Raw genomic sequence first — 17,624 nt, 5'->3', positions numbered from 1 at the left:
TAAAACTATTTTGCCACTTAAGAGACAAAGTCTAAAATCAACATAAGGTTTGTTGGACAACTTGCATTCTCCAGGACTGTATATGCTCTTACCTTCTCCTATGAACTTCTGCACAAGTTCTGATCCTGACACACGGATAAACGTGCAGTCTGTGTGATGAGCAACAGCGCGGGCCAGCAGTGTCTTCCCGGTGCCAGGGGGCCCATAAAGCAGCACTCCCTGTGAACAACAAGATCTGTGTCATCTAAAAGCAAGGACAGTAAACAATAAAGCTTTATGAATTCAAAACGCAAGACAAACCTTGGGCTGGGCTATTCCCAGTGCCTCGAAGAGCTCCGGGTGCTTAACAGGCAGCTCAATGACTTCCTTGATTTCTTTGATTTGTTTATCCAGCCCACCAATCATCTCATAGGTGGAATCCGGAACCTTCTCCACCATCATCAGCGATACCAGTGGGTCCACTTTGTTGGGCAGGATCTTGTGAAGAGTGTAACTGTCATTCCTCAGAGCTACTCTGCAATTTGGGGTGACCTATAAGGACATTTGGGTCAGTGAGAAAATGTTTTGTCACCATGCCACTGTTATTTGTTGCTATTCAAAATACTCACATCATTGATATCAATATTTTTATCAATGTCCACCACAAACTTGCCCTCAGGGTGGACCTGGAGAAAGACAAAAAGAATAATAGTAAATTATAAAAATGTATGTAATGATAACAACAACATTTGTATGGTGTTTTTCTCCTGTCAGACTCAAAGCCCTCGAGAGCTGCAGCCACTTTGGGCGTGATCAATCGACCACCCTGCAGTGTTAGGGAGTCCTGCCCAAGGACACCTTACTGAATAGGTTACATGGAAAGTCTGTGTGGCAAGGATCCCCACTCTAGAACCCCTCTCCTCAATGATGTCACTTTTGCTTCACACACCAGAATTAAAAGCAATTATATAAATGGTCAATGAGATTACAGTAATTCCAGCTTGACAGCACATTTCATGCAAATGGAAACTATCTTAAGAATTCAGAATTGAGCACTTCAAAAATGCACTTCCTGCTGATTTGATTAGCCCAATTCCAATCTGCATACATCTGCATGAAATTTCCAAGCAAGCCACGATTACTATGTCGTTGACAATCTCTAGACGCAATGACTGATGTCATGGCTGTGGGCACAGGCAACTGCTGCAGTGCTGTAGGGGAAGCCGCGTCCCCTAGGCTTTTTTCTGAGGAAACGGGAACCATCAGAGGTCAAAACTCGACCGCTGAGGTCACCTAAAGAAGAAGACCTGTCACACACTGGATTTGATTGTGAGCCCCTCAGAGGAGCAGCTAGACAAGACTAAATACTCTGTAAAGTGCTACAGAAGAAATAGTGCTGAGTGAGGACATGCATGCCCTCTAGTTGCAATGTTGAAGAGAAGATCTATTAAACATAAACTTTACATTCTACACACACATGCAATTACAGTACATAAATAACAGATTACAGAGATGTAAATAAAAAAAATTGCAGATTAATATAAATATAGATCACTGGACATCTTAAGACATATAGCAATACTACAGAGGTCATTACTGCATAATAAAACTGAACAGGGGAAGTAGTAAAGCTTTGTAGAATTTAATAGCCATTTACAGGTCTGTGTATTCCTTTATCACCATTTTGCTTAAAGGACTACCAAAGCAAAACAAAGGGGAGAAACTGAGGCCATGTAAAAGTCCAGGCATGTTTGCAGACACTTACCTATAGGCTTAGTTGCCTGTAATTCACTCCAGTAGCAGCTGCAACTAGAACTAGTCGGTGTGCTTTGAACCAAAGGTACTTGTACAGCGGAGCAGTGCTTTTCAGCGCTGCTAGATTTGGTCGCAACTGGCGCCTCCATAGACTAGAATAGGAATTACTTGTATCAGGCTCTCAGTGAGTAACGTCGGCTCCGTCAGAAGACGGAGCCGAAGTTGCTTTTAAAACATAATAATTCGGCCTTCAGCAATCGCTGGAAGCCGAATTATATCATTCCCCCACTATCCATGGTGGCCTGGAGGGGGAATAGTAATTAACACGGCCCGGATTTGTGCAGGATCAGCCGTGTCCTGCGCCGATTTCATATGTATGCCTTGTACGGTGCATGCGCAGGATAACAGTTCTACCTCTCTGTTTGCGCTCCCTGCACATAGGTAAGTGTCTGCAAACATGCCCGCACCTGCATATGGCCTATGTTTCTCCCCTTCAGTTTGCGTCAGTAGTCCTTTAAATGTGAAATGTTAACATTTAGACATATTTGTTACATATAACTTGGTCTAGGCTATAAGATTATGCTGTTTTTTATCTGCCCAATACCAACTATTAGGGCTTGTTCACACCTAGGGCGTTTGTGTTTTTTTTTTTTGAGCACCGGCAATTTAAAAAAAAAAAAAAACACCTTAAAAGCACTGGTGCAATAATTCCTTATAGGACAGTTCATATCAGCGCATTTCATCTGCTTTCCGCTCAGCAAAGTGCTGCATGTACCATTTTCGGGACGATTTTGCTACAATGGAAGGTATAGGGAAAATGCAAAACATTCACAAATCGCTTTATCCGGCGATTGCGTTCACACTTTTAAGAATAAATACATTGTATTTATTATTTTCCAGGTCAAAGAGTGCACTTCCTGGAAGTGGAAAAAACAAATTGCTTTGAAAAAGTGCTTAACACAAATTGTTGCACGCATTGCAGCGCTGGGGGGGGGGGGGGGGGGGGTGTAATTGCGCAAAATGTTTTAGTTGTGAACAAAGCCTTAATGTCATTTTGGAAAATGTCAAGAAAAGATAGAAAGAATACACTACTGAATATTGATTTAGCTGATACAGTTTCTGACTAACTGCACATGGTTTTCTTGCAAGCTTTTCAAAATTAAAGTTTCTTCCTCAGGCATGTTACAGGGCTGGATCAGAGTTCTCTCACTTCATGTTTCCTTTAAAAATGTCTCACCTTGACTAGCACCTTCTTCTTGTCCATTGCCCTCACCACCTCTCCAACATAGGACCCCTGTTCCTGGAGCAACTGCAGCTCTTCCCGCAGAAGACGCACTGTACACAAAGCGCAAAGACAAATAAAGCTTCAGTCATCCTGAATGCCAGAAAAGGTAACCATTTTTTATGGCTTCTTGTTCCCAAATAAACAAGGCAGGAAAAATGGTTGCAGATTCTGAGGCTGTTATGCCTCATCTAGCAGCCAGTTGGTACTTTTAGTGAGAATCTGTCATAATAAAATTGTTATATGCTGGATGGAAGGAAGATCGCCATACAGGCAGACAGAAATGATCAAGTGTTAGAATTCTGTCAAAACAAATGAAGGCCGCAATTTTGAAGGGGAAGCGGCTTGCATTTCTAGGATCGGCAACTATAAAGCAAGCCTCAGCCACATCCTAGCAGAGCGATTACTCTTCTGGGGTAAATGGGAACAGTTCTGAAGTAGGTGGTCATATAACAGGATCATGAGCAGCAATGTCCCACTTAAACGTAACTGAATTTATATCAGCATGGACACATACAACAAATTCCAGTAGTTTTCATTTTAGCAGTACTTCTATCTGCAGAAACTGAACAAGTGTTAAAAGGTGATATATAGAATCACAAAGCTGAACTCAAGGAAACAGTTAAATACTTGGCAGAAATGTTGAATGTGTAAAATGTCTTCAGCTAAGATTGCACCTGTGTTGCCATTTGATGGCAAGAATGTGACAGCCTCTAAAACATAGACCCCATTTGCGTGGCTGCCTCAGCCCATTAGAAGTAAAGAGCCATTAGGGCTGGTGCACACCAGAGCGGTTCATGAGTCGTTTTAAAACCGCTAGCTATTTGAAAACTGCTCGGTAATGTATTTCAATGGGCTGGTGCACACCAGAGCGGTTTGTTTTTTTCACAAACGCAAACTCGTGGGCTGCAGCATTTTTTTGATTTCTGAGGCGTTTCTGCCTCAATGTTGAAGTATAGGAAAGTGGAAAACCGCTCTAAAAATTGCTCGATCAGAGCGGTTTTCCAAGTGTTTTTGTTACAGAAGCTGTTCGGTAACAGCTTTACTGTAAGTTTTAAATCAAGATGATACCATTTATTGGCTAACTAAAAAGAATAAGAAAGCTTTCGCTTTGCAGCCTTTGTCGGGCTTAAATCCAGTTTGCTTTACTGTAAATATATGAAATCCGCTACACAAAAACGCTTCAGAAAATGCTAGATCAGAGCGGTTTTCCAGGCGTTTTTGTTACAGTAGCTGTGCAGTAACAGCTTTACTGTAACAATATATGAAATCTGCTAAACAAAAACGCTCCAAAAAACGCTAGGCATGTTTAGAAAATCTCTCGAAACATGCCTAGAATCGCTCTGAAAATCTGCTTCAAAAACCTCTAGTGTTTTGCGGATCTGCTAGAGGTTTTTGGTGTGCACACAGAGTATTTCTTTGCAATAGACACTTATGTGGACACCAGTGAGTGGAATGTACACACATGCACATTAAACAGGAAGTAAACACTCTATGGACAGTGCATGCTGTGGTTTTGAAGAAAGCCTGAGGTGGGCTAAAAAAAAATAAAAAAATAAAAAGGAGAGAACATGATACGGGGGGCTGAGAGGATCAGGTAGCCGCAAGAACCGCTGCTCCCATGGGACGCAATGGTCCATTTTCATCACCTCTGGGTCACGACACTGCAAATGGAGACTGTTTCTCACAGCATGCGGGGAGGTGGGGAAAGCGGCAAGGGGTTCAGCCAGGGAGAAAGAAATGCTCAATGGCAGCTCAGGAAACCCTGCAGGAATGCCCCTGGCACCCCTCTCCCCTGCGTTTACCTCTGAGATAGCGACAAATATTGTTGCTATTCTCAGGGGCTATAGCAAAGCGGAGGCATGGCATAAGGCTGAGAACATGCCTCTGTGTCCCATCTGCCTTCCCAAGAACCACCTCGGGTTCTCTTTAATACCGCACTAAACAGATTGCCCTCCAACCACACATGTGCAGATGGGCTTAGTTTAAGTTTCACTCACATAGATAAGCACCCTCAATATACCATCAGCGTGAGCTAGCTTTTTTGTTTTTGCAAGTGGAGACCAGTCAGAAGGCATTTATGTAATTAAGGTGCCAGCAAGTTTGGGTGCAGGGCAAAGCCCAAAAAATGGCTCATAACACCTGATCGATTTTTAAAGGCAAGACTGATCTAAATGTGATTGTTGAAGTTAGAAAATGGTTGGTCAAACTTGTTTAGGGGTATTTATATGATATTTTATTGAGTGTACCGTTAGCCCGTTAGGGTATGGATTATTTTGCACTGGCATTTGTGGTAGAGTCCATCTTCAAATTGAAAAATCTGACCTGTGTATGGCGACCTTTCTAGAAACCACACTGATGATTCATGACCGGAGTGTGCCACTGCTACTTAAACATCATTTTGGGGGTTCTAATGCTACACAGGCAAAGTGGGCTATGGACATTTGGGCACATCCTGCGCCGCCATAGGCCATAATGTGAATTACCGCTAGAGCGTTGCTCTGACAGTAATTTGACACTGTCAAAAGACGGAGCCCAAATTACTATAATAACAGTGTGATTTGGCTGCCAGCAATAGTTAGAAGCTGAATTACGTATTCCTCTAAGACCACGGCGGGCTGAATTTACACCACCGGGACTTGAGCAGGAGGTCCCCCCCTGGGCACCGGCCATGTGCAGGGGGTGTACCAGCCATGTTCTCTCGCTCCCTCCTCCCTGAAGGGCAGTTGCAGCGCTCCCAGGCAATGGATGCCTTGTGGGGGTGTCTGCGCTGCCCTTCATTTCTTGGGGGCACAAGACGGCCTACACGCGGCATTCTGTTGACATGCAATGTATATTGCATGGGCCAATTCCTGCAGGAAGCACAGGTGGATAGTTTAGATCCTACATATTCTGGTGAGTGAATGCAACATGCAAACGCCTTGCCATTTTAATTAGTCAATAGACTTAAGGCAGCCAGTATTTAAGTCAGGAGTTGACTAATCAGAGCACACATCCTTTTCTCTTATGCAGCATACTTTTGCAGGAGCAGTACTTGTACAATGCCTTTTCTTACATAGCATAAAACAACCATAGTACAAACCAAGGTAATTAACAAACATTCCTCTCAGTTCAGATGTCATTTAAAACAGATTATTTCACATTTGAAGTTCATTTTTACACAATTCAAAACTATATCAGAGTTCTTAAACTGAAATACTGGTACTTAAAGAGAACCCGAGGTGTGTTTACAGAATGTTATCTGCATACAGAGGCTGGATCTGCCTATACAGCCCAGCCTCTGTTGCTATCCCAAACCCCCCTAAGGTCCCCCTGCACTCTGCAATCCCTCATAAATCACAGCCATGCTATGAGGCTGTGTTTACATCTGTAGTGTCAGTCTCAGCTGCTCCCCCGCCTCCTGCATTGCTCCGGTCCCTGCCCCCGTCCCTTCCCTCCAATCAGCAGGGAGGGAAGGGATGCAGGCGGGGACTGGAGTTCTGCAGGAGGCGGGGAGAGCAGCAGACTGACACTATAGAGATAAACACAGCCAGCTCTGACAAGCTGCTTGTCAGCAGCGTGGCTGTGATTTATGAGGGATTGCAGAGTGCAGGGGGACCTTAGGGGAGTTTGGGATAGCAACAGAGGCTGGGCTGTATAGGCAGATCCAGCCTCTGTATGCAGATAATATTCTTCAAACCCACCTCGGGTTCTCTTTAAGGGAAACACGCAGTATTTTCACCACAATGGTTCATTATAGTGAAGTCTGTTTTGCTTTTTGTTAATTAAGATACAACCAAGTCCACACAGATAAAACAGCCGCCTTCAGAGGGTTAAAATGCTCAGTGTGTATTACAAAAGGGCTAATATCCCCAATAACATAGTAGTATAGTATAAAGTAGAATAGAATCCTTTTATAGTAAACACCAAGGAACCAGGAAAAGTTTACTATATCCAGAGGTTTACTATATCAGAGATTCTACTGTAATGGGACTATTAAATTAAAAACAAAAAACACAAAACACACACCTTTAGCATTCAACTCATTCCTTTGAGCCTGAAGACGTCTCAAGTTCTGACTTTTGTCATTAACCACGAGCTGTAGAGCAAAGCACACAATTATATGATACAAAGTAGAGTGAAGACACCTTGATAAGTTCTCATGAGCATTACACGGCTGATTCTCATTTTCCAAAGCACTAAAAAAAAAAAAAAACATGCTCTAAAATGTAGACAGCCTTACCTGCAGATCCTCAATTTTTGACAAATAATACTGGCGCAGGCCGCTGCCACCACGAGACTCATCCATTTCCATCTGTTACAGAGACAAGGAGAGGGTCAGAAGGACAGCTGTATAGCAGTGACAAGGGTCTGCATTTAGGGGTTCAATTTCTGGCTATTTTACAGTGCTACAGAAGACAACCTCCCGTTTTTACATGTACAGGTTTTATTGTACTGATGCCTTGGCTGAACTTTTCAGTTAACTACCTGAGGTACACATTTCTGTGCTGGTCTACTTTAGGGGACGCAGCAGGAAAACTCCCCTAACGTGATTGGGTGGACAGCACCCTCTCGAACTGCAGGGTTACAGATACGTTGTAGTAAACTAAGCCCACACTACTCAGCCAATCACAATGCTTTGTGCTGTAGAGGATTCTGTGATTAGAGAACTGTTCCCTATGAGGTTTCCTCCTGGGTCCCCTAAAGTAGGCTGGCACCAACATTTCAACTGGTTCATTCTCCAGTCTATGGCCTAGGCTCTTAACCGCTGGGGGTAACAACAGTCATACGTCAAGCAGTTACACCTTTCCATCTTTGTCCTGTCAGCCATTTGTGATAGTCACTGCACAAATCTATGTAGCTACAACTTGCATCAACTTATTTTTTTTAATTAGATCAGGGAAGTCAAACTCAAAATACAAAATAAGCCAAAGTTGAAAAATTGGAACCAAGTTGCAAGCCAACGCCTAAGTCTATTAGCCATCTCCCTACCTTATAAAGTTCCTTGGTCTCTAATAGCCCACCTCCCTTATATAGTTCCCAAGTGTCTAGTGTCCCCCCTCCCTCCCCTATACAGTCCCCTAGAGTCTAATGGTCCTACCTCCCCTGATGTGGTCATCCCTTACCTGCACAGTTTCTTGGTGTCTAGTACCCCCCCCCCCCCCCCCCCTTCCTATACAGTTCCCTGATGTCTAGTGACCGCTCTCCCTCTCCTTTACTGTTCCCTGGTGTCTCGTGCTTTGTTCCTCGCTCCTCCAAATGGCTTGGCTTCCCTGGTGATCTAGGTCTTCACCTCCAATATAGCTTCCCAGGTTGTTTTTGGCCTAGAGTGGGCCAAAAACAATGCAAAGTATGGAAAACTCTTGGGAGCCAAATTTAATTGCTCGGATGGCCAGATTTGGCTTGAGGGCCGGAACTCCAGGCAATTTAGCTAACACCCTCATAGTCTTGCAACATTAACTAACAACTGTATAGTAAGGGGCTATATACAATAAACATTTCTTAAAATAATAATAAAAAAAAAGATTACACAATAAAGCAAAAAAAGAAATATCTATTAAAAATGTATGTAATCTCAACCAGTTTGCTAATTTTATCAATCGAACATTGACTTGAAAGATCATTTCTTATCTAACTGAGTGTGTTGGTAGCACATATTCCATATACAGGGAAACAAAAGAAATTATGATAATATCCTCTCAAGTGAGCCACAACACCTACATAAACTTTATACTAATAAAAAGGATATATGTAGCAAAAAAAAAAAAACTGAAGAAACTTGAAGAGTTTATATGCAAAAATACAAAAGATTTTTATTGAAGACAACACTTGTGCAAAAAGATTTATAAAAAGTATCCGTCAGGGAACATTTTCCATAGCAGAGAATGGAAAAAAGGCATCAGTTGTTAACATCAGGATTAGTGCAGTTGTGCAAATTGAGGCGACAACGTCGAATTGTTTCGGGATAGACCCTTCATCAGGCCTCCACAAATAGAGACAAATCTGTATAGTTAACACATGTTCTTAATAAACATCTGGACAACATCAAGCCAGGTATAACCACTCATCAAATTTTCAGACACAGGAACCGCACAAGGCAGGAGCTGGAGAGGAATGGGTTGGTAGCACAGTAGAGGGTTATGTGACAGATAACTTCACAGTTTTATCCCACATCTGACAGAGTAAAGTTACTGTTAACAACAATGCAATTAATATTAAAACAATTATCTGCTGAGATCTAATAATCACTCAATATTGAGTGCTGCAAGGAAGTGGGTAACATTAGGTTAACGGTCCGTGTTAAGAAGGTATCAGGGCTGGAACCCACTAGAGCGATTTTCTGAGCGTTTAGGGAGAGATTCAAACCGCTAGCAATTTCCCTAAACGCTCGGCCAAATTGCACCGGAGCGATTGTGATTACCAAATCGCAAAAACGCAGGACATGCAGCATTCTGCAATGTAAAGTATATAAACGCTGGCCTAATCGCTAATCAAAACCTACACAGAGCGATTTTGCTAGCGGTTTGAAGTTACTGCACACTGTAAAAAAAAAAATGAAAATTAAATTGAAAAGGACCAATCAGAATTAAAAACGCTAGTCGCTACACAACTGCTGGCAAAAAATTACACTTTTTAAATGCGCAACAAAAACCGCTCATGAAATCGCTTACAAAACGTTCATACAAACCGCAAGCAATTGCGATTAGCGATAGCGTTTTGTAGTGGGTTCCAAGCCTCGATCTTTTGACTGATCTAATATTATGGGAAGACAAACTAGGATTGTTAGGGACATTAGATTATGAACCCCCTCTAATGGACAGTCAATTACAGGAACTGTTCAACACAATGTAACTGCATTATGTTAACAGTGTCCTAAGGAATTCAGGAGCAGGCAAAGAGAATACAGCATTTGTGCTCTTCTCCTGTAAATAAGTGTCTGGTGATATATGAAATCCTTTAGATGGGGGCAGAGGGCCCTGTTGTCAGGTCAAGAAAGTAGCATGGAATGTTTGCAGTTAGTGCAAACAATTTTTTGTTGTCACATTATTTTCATTTATAAGGATGCCTAAAGTGAGAGGGAGAAGGAGGCTGCCATATTTATTTCCTTTAAAAAAAAAAAAATCATTCATGTGTCTGAATCACCCACTTGACACAAGCAAGCAGCAAATCCATTCAAACTCTAAGGACACCTGAACTGAGAGGGATATGGAGGCTGCTATATTGATTTCTCTTTAACAATACAAGGGTACCTGGCATTTTGAGGATCTCTTTGGCTGCAGTGATATCTGAATCACACACCTGAAACAAGCATGTGGCAAATCCAGTCCTAATTCAATCAGAAACATCTGATCTGCATGCTTCTTCAGGGTCTATAGCTAAAAAGTGTAAAGCCTGGTACACACATTCAATTTTGATAGGCCAACCAGTGGCCAATTTTACCACCACCATGTAGTATGAGAGACAACAGATTGTGAAGAATATGAACAGAATGTTTAGGTAAGCTCTCATACTACATAGAAGTGGTACAAGTCGACCAATTCAAATGTTACCAGACCTTAGAGGCAGATGATCAGTAGGACTGCCAGGCAAAGTGCATTTTTCACAGAGGAAATAAATATTCCAGCCTCCATATCCCTCTCATTTCAGGTGTCCTTTTAGTAAAACATCTAATGCTTTTTCAGGGTCTATGGCTTCAATGGAATCTGTGTAAAAAAAAAAAGCTCCTGGGGGTTACATACTTTGAGGGCTCGTTTCCACTATCGCGAATCTGCATGCGTCCAACGCATGCAGATCCGCACATGTAATACAAGTGGATGGGCCTGTTTCCACTGTAGCGTTGTTGAGGTGCGTTTTTTTCAGCGTGAAAAAAACGCACAAAAGAGCCAACGACGCCTGCGTCGGGAATCCGTGCGAATCGCCGCTAATGTATTTAATAGTAAAAACGCATGCGTTTGTTACATGCGTTTTTACCCGCGATTTCGCACCTTTTTCAATTTTATTTAGCCCTGGCAGTGTCATGGTTAATTTCGCATGGCACCCTGCCATGCGAAATCGCAGGCGAAATTGCGGGTAAAAACGCATGTGGAAACGCATCCGCATGCGTTTTTACAAGCGTCGGAATGCGGACGAAATCGCGTCGCAACAGTGGAAACAAGCCCTGAGTGGTGGAAGCTTCTGGATCCCCCTTCCCTCCTCAGTAGAGGGGATCTAGCGCTGCCGACCTCTGAGGACCTCCTGGTTGGTTGTTTGTCAGCATGTGCACATGCGCAGCAGTGTCTCTCCGCTCAGACTCCAAAGGAAATAGCCGAGTCCAATCAGGTCCGCTCTGCTGTGCAGGCACAAGCCGTATGCGCCTACATGTCTGCCCACTTCCCACCCTGTATTCCTACATGTCTGCCCACTTCCCACCCTGTATTCCTACATGTCTGCCCACTTCCCACCCTGTATTCCTACATGTCTGCCCACTTCCCACGCTGTATTCCGACATGTCTGCCCACTTCCCACCCTGTATTCCGACATGTCTGCCCACTTCCCACCCTGTATTCCGACATGTCTGCCCACTTCCCACCCTGTATTCCGACATGTCTGCCCACTTCCCACCCTGTATTCCGACATGTCTGCCCACTTCCCACCCTGTATTCCGACATGTCTGCCCACTTCCCACCCTGTATTCCGACATGTCTGCCCACTTCCCACCCTGTATTCCGACATGTCTGCCCACTTCCCACCCTGTATTCCGACATGTCTGCCCACTTCCCACCCTGTATTCCGACATGTCTGCCCACTTCCCACCCTGTATTCCGACATGTCTGCCCACTTCCCACCCTGTATTCCGACATGTCTGCCCACTTCCCACCCTGTATTCCGACATGTCTGCCCACTTCCCACCCTGTATTCCGACATGTCTGCCCACTTCCCACCCTGTATTCCGACATGTCTGCCCACTTCCCACCCTGTATTCCGACATGTCTGCCCACTTCCCACCCTGTATTCCGACATGTCTGCCCACTTCCCACCCTGTATTCCGACATGTCTGCCCACTTCCCACCCTGTATTCCGACATGTCTGCCCACTTCCCACCCTGTATTCCGACATGTCTGCCCACTTCCCACCCTGTATTCCGACATGTCTGCCCACTTCCCACCCTGTATTCCGACATGTCTGCCCACTTCCCACCCTGTATTCCGACATGTCTGCCCACTTCCCACCCTGTATTCCGACATGTCTGCCCACTTCCCACCCTGTATTCCGACATGTCTGCCCACTTCCCACCCTGTATTCCGACATGTCTGCCCACTTCCCACCCTGTATTCCGACATGTCTGCCCACTTCCCACCCTGTATTCCGACATGTCTGCCCACTTCCCACCCTGTATTCCTACATGTCTGCCCACTTCCCACCCTGTATTCCGACATGTCTGCCCACTTCCCACCCTGTATTCCGACATGTCTGCCCACTTCCCACCCTGTATTCCGACATGTCTGCCCACTTCCCACCCTGTATTCCGACATGTCTGCCCACTTCCCACCCTGTATTCCTACATGTCTGCCCACTTCCCACCCTGTATTCCTACATGTCTGCCCACTTCCCACCCTGTATTCCTACATGTCTGCCCACTTCCCACCCTGTATTCCTACATGTCTGCCCACTTCCCACCCTGTATTCCTACATGTCTGCCCACTTCCCACCCTGTATTCCTACATGTCTGCCCACTTCCCACCCTGTATTCCTACATGTCTGCCCACTTCCCACCCTGTATTCCTACATGTCTGCCCACTTCCCACCCTGTATTCCTACATGTCTGCCCACTTCCCACCCTGTATTCCTACATGTCTGCCCACTTCCCACCCTGTATTCCTACATGTCTGCCCACTTCCCACCCTGTATTCCTACATGTCTGCCCACTTCCCACCCTGTATTCCTACATGTCTGCCCACTTCCCACCCTGTATTCCTACATGTCTGCCCACTTCCCACCCTGTATTCCTACATGTCTGCCCACTTCCCACCCTGTATTCCTACATGTCTGCCCACTTCCCACCCTGTATTCCTACATGTCTGCCCACTTCCCACCCTGTATTCCTACATGTCTGCCCACTTCCCACCCTGTATTCCTACATGTCTGCCCACTTCCCACCCTGTATTCCGACATGTCTGCCCACTTCCCACCCTGTATTCCGACATGTCTGCCCACTTCCCACCCTGTATTCCTACATGTCTGCCCACTTCCCACCCTGTATTCCGACATGTCTGCCCACTTCCCACCCTGTATTCCGACATGTCTGCCCACTTCCCACCCTGTATTCCGACATGTCTGCCCACTTCCCACCCTGTATTCCGACATGTCTGCCCACTTCCCACCCTGTATTCCTACATGTCTGCCCACTTCCCACCCTGTATTCCGACATGTCTGCCCACTTCCCACCCTGTATTCCGACATGTCTGCCCACTTCCCACCCTGTATTCCTACATGTCTGCCCACTTCCCACGCTGCAATTCTACATGTCTGCCCACTTCCCACGCTGCATTCCTACATGCCTGCCCACTTCCCACGCTGCAATTCTACATGTCTGCCCACTTCCCACGCTGCATTCCTACATGCCTGCCCACTTCCCACACTGCATTCCTACACGCCTGCCCACTTCCCACGCTGCATTCCTACACGCCTGCCCACTTCCCACGCTGCATTCCTACACGTCTGCTCACTTCCCACGCTGTATTCCTACATGTCTGCCCACTTCCCACACTGTATTCCTCACAAAGTTCAGAAGCGCTCACGGCTCAAACCAAAACAAGTTCAGTTCAATAGAATCGCCATCCAGTAGTTATGTTCAGATTAACCGACTGAGTGTCCCAAAACTTCAACCGACTCCTTGATCGCTTTGGCCAACACGTCATATAAAAAATGAAAAGAAAGGGCACATAGCGTAATCCAATAATCACATATTGCCCATCACCATTCAAAAAGTGATTGTGAACACCACCTCGTGCAGGGACACACTCCCCCCAATGCGCCCGCACTCACCCAAGTCTGCCGGTCACATGACTTAGCTCCGCCCGTGACCACCAGAACGAGGAAGCTACAGGACGTGAGGGTCTGAGGCAGCGTTTGTGAGCGGCTACCCGGGACTGCAATTTACATATGTACCTAAACGCCATTTGATCTTCAACACTTGTGAGTGCAATTCTTGTACTTTTTAAAGATAGTAAAAGGTTTTACGCTATCTGACGCTGTTTTAAGTTTTAGATTGTATCCTAACTGGAAGTGAGACCTGCCATATCCCCTGTTTATGCCATATATCCAGACCTCCGGATTGGTTGCAGGCTGACTGGGTGAGTGCAGGCGCATTGGGGGGAGCGTTCACCATCACCTTTTGAATGGTGATGGGCAATATGTGATTACTGGATTACGCTATGTGCTCTTTCTTTTCATTTTTTTATATGATGTGTTGGCCAAGTGATCAAGGAGTCGGTTGAAGTTCTGGGACACTCGGTCGGTTGATCTGAACATAACTACTGGATGGTTATTCTATTGAACTGAACTTGTTTTGGTTTGAGCCGTGAGCGCTGCAGAACTTTGTGTGCATCTGATCTTATAGGCAATTTACAGTATTGTCATTTTTTCAGTGCGCTCCACGTATTGTTGCATTTTTTCCATAAGCGCAGTTTTGTTTTTTTTAAATTTATTTCTGTATATCTGCCGTGTGTGTCCACATTGTATTCCTTTGTGTGTCCACAACTCACACTGTGTACTTTGTGCATCATTCATAGGTCACTACTGTGCCTTATCTAACAATAGCTGTCCCTTTCCTATATATAAGTGTGGGAAATGGGCAGACATATAGGAATACATTGTGGGCAGTTAGCATACATATAGGAACACAGTGAGGGCAAACATATAGGAATACCGCGTGGGCAAACATATAGGAATACCGCGTGGGCAAACATATAGAATTATAGTATTAGCAAACATATAGGAATACAGTGTGGGCAGACATATAGGAATACAGCATGGGAAGTGGGCAGACATATAGGAATAAAGGGTGGGCAGATATATAGGAATACAGCATGGGCAATCATAAGAATAGAGCATGGGAAGTGAGCAGACATATAGGAATAGAGCGTGGGAAGTGGATAGACAGAGGAATACAGTGTGGGCAGACATATAGGAATACAGTGTGAGCAGTCAGAAAACATATAGGAATACAGTGTGGGCAGTGGGCAGACATATAGAAATACAGTGTGGACAGTGGGCAGACATATAGAAATACAGTGTGGACAGTGGGCAGACATATAGAAATACAGTGTGGACAGTGGGCAGACATATAGAAATAGTGTGGACAGTGGGCAGACATATAGAAATAGTGTGGACAGTGGGCAGACATATAGAAATAGTGTGGACAGTGGGCAGACATATAGAAATAGTGTGGACAGTGGGCAGACATATAGAAATAGTGTGGACAGAAATATATATATATATATATATATATATATATATATATATATATACACACATACAGTGTGGACAGTGGGCAGACCTATAATAATATAGTGTGGACAGTGGGCAGACCTATAATATAGTGTGGACAGTGGGCAGACTTATAATAATATAGTGTGGACAGTGGGCAGACATATACCGGTAGTAATACAGTGTGGGCAGTGGGCAGACATATAGTAATGCAGTGGGCAGACATATAGTAATGCAGTGGGCAGACATATAGTAATGCAGTGGGCAGACATATAGTAATGCAGTGGGCAGACATATAGTAATGCAGTGGGCAGACATATAGTAATGCAGTGGGCAGACATATAGTAATGCAGTGGGCAGACATATAGTAATGCAGTGGGCAGACATATAGTAATGCAGTGGGCAGACATATAGTAATGCAGTGGGCAGACATATAGTAATGCAGTGTGGGCAGACATACAGTAATACAGAAGGCTAGGAATACACACAGTATGAGCAGCGGCCACAGAGATCAGTCAGGAAACATACATTAGTAATAATGACACAGCATGAAGCACACTGCAGTCCTATGGAAGTGAAGGCCGCTTACCCGGACCTCGCCGCCGTCCCCCGGCATCTTGTAATCGCCCGGCGGAGCCATTTCTTTACCTCACCGTGACTCAGGGCCGGAAGTGAACCATCAGCACACACTTTGCGACGTACTTCCCTCTCTGACCATAGACATGTCTCCGCACAGATCGTCCACCGCACGTACGTAGCGCCGCCCTGAGGTTCCAGACAGAAGCAAATACGTGACAGACAGCGTGACGCCTCAGAGTGCAGGCAAAATATGAAGTAAGGATCGCTTGTGTTTATTTATGTGCTGCTATGTCCTCTGAAATCTCCATAGACACTTTGCAGTACACACGAGCAGCTTATGCTTATGTGACATTAGAGGGCGTCTATAAATAGGGAACCTGAGGTGAGAGGGACATGAAGACTCAAGGTTGCCATATTTAAATAATGCCAGTTGCCTGGCAGCCTTGTTGATCTTTCATGCATCAGTAGTGTCTGGTGACACACACCTGAAACAAGCATGCTGCTAGGCCAGTCACACTTCATTCACTACACATGATCTGCTGCATGCTTTTTCAGGGTTAATGGCTAAAAGTATTTACGGCAGAGGATCAGCTGGGCAGCCAGGTATCTTGCATTGTTTAAAATGAAATAAATATGTCAGCCTCCATCTTGTTCCCCTCACCTCAGGTTTCCATTAACATGCAACGCCCAGGGACAATTTATAAAGAAAAAATAGCACAAAATGGGACTTTTCCATAAGTGGAGCACTTGGGAGGAATCACACCTGTGTCTGCAGGAAAAGGTGATTTTTTTTTTTCTGCAGGGAATGTGCATTTGGCCGGATTGACTTCAATCACACAGATAAGGCTGGGGGCACAATTGTCAGTGCAGAAAAGCATACGTTGTGGCGTGTGCATTTCTGAGTTTTTCACTTTGTGAAGATTTGAGGTGCGATGTGTTCACAATATCCACTAGTTTACAAGCACATATTTTGCCGTGATCAGCGGGAGTGATTAGGATTCTCGGCAAGGAAAATTCTCACCCCTGGCTCACAGCAATAACGGGCTCTGATTGGTCCGCTGCTCTCTCCTGCAGGAAGAAGGGGTTTGTTCTCAGGCACCAAACATGATTTTACCTGGTGGGGTAGGGGGTTTGCTCCAGGCCTCATGATGTTACCTGGTGGAGGAGTAAAAGTACTAGGGAAGCAACATCTGCACTCCAAGATGTCAGGGCGTGCAAGTATAGGAAAACCAAAGCAGAAATGAATTAGAGAGGAAAGCAACCTGTACATATACGCTGCACAACCATTGAAAATGTATAAACAATCAATCTTTATTATGCCACAATGAAAACAAGGTTAAAAACACTTAAAAACCCATCAAGGGAAACAAAGTCAGACACCTGATAATGTCAAACATTAAATAACACGCCTCACCTCACATGTGATAAATACCTGCGCTGCGCCACATAACCTGGGGTTCAAATGAGCCCCAGATACATGATAAAGACTCGAGTCTAGTATACTAGTGACTAGTGACTAGTGCCTATAAGTGCCAGTGCCCATGAACAATAAAAGTGACACCAACGTCAATTGCTAGAGTGT

General features: G+C 44.7%; 2 protein-coding genes across 2 annotated transcripts in view; one reads left to right on the top strand and one right to left on the bottom strand.

The window, feature by feature from the left end:
- PSMC5 (proteasome 26S subunit, ATPase 5) overlaps window positions 1-16,161 on the bottom strand; it is a 30,252-nt gene extending 14,091 nt beyond the window's left edge. Inside the window, exons 1-7 of the mRNA XM_068263478.1 lie at window positions 16,053-16,161; window positions 7,239-7,310; window positions 7,025-7,094; window positions 2,972-3,069; window positions 609-665; window positions 301-531; window positions 93-219 (exon numbers count right to left, since the gene is read on the bottom strand). Coding sequence (XP_068119579.1) covers window positions 93-219; window positions 301-531; window positions 609-665; window positions 2,972-3,069; window positions 7,025-7,094; window positions 7,239-7,310; window positions 16,053-16,103 — 706 coding nt within the window. The 5' untranslated portion in view covers window positions 16,104-16,161. The remainder of the gene's footprint in view (window positions 1-92; window positions 220-300; window positions 532-608; window positions 666-2,971; window positions 3,070-7,024; window positions 7,095-7,238; window positions 7,311-16,052) is intronic.
- A 30-nt stretch (window positions 16,162-16,191) lies between these two features.
- LOC137541901 (uncharacterized) overlaps window positions 16,192-17,624 on the top strand; it is a 71,616-nt gene continuing 70,183 nt past the window's right edge. The window contains exon 1 of the mRNA XM_068263477.1: window positions 16,192-16,297. The gene's annotated coding sequence lies outside the window, so the exon portion shown is untranslated. The remainder of the gene's footprint in view (window positions 16,298-17,624) is intronic.

The sequence above is a fragment of the Hyperolius riggenbachi genome, chromosome 12, assembly GCF_040937935.1.
Source record: "Hyperolius riggenbachi isolate aHypRig1 chromosome 12, aHypRig1.pri, whole genome shotgun sequence".
Lineage (NCBI taxonomy): Eukaryota > Metazoa > Chordata > Amphibia > Anura > Hyperoliidae > Hyperolius > Hyperolius riggenbachi.
This window is presented reverse-complemented; position numbering and strand designations above follow the sequence as displayed.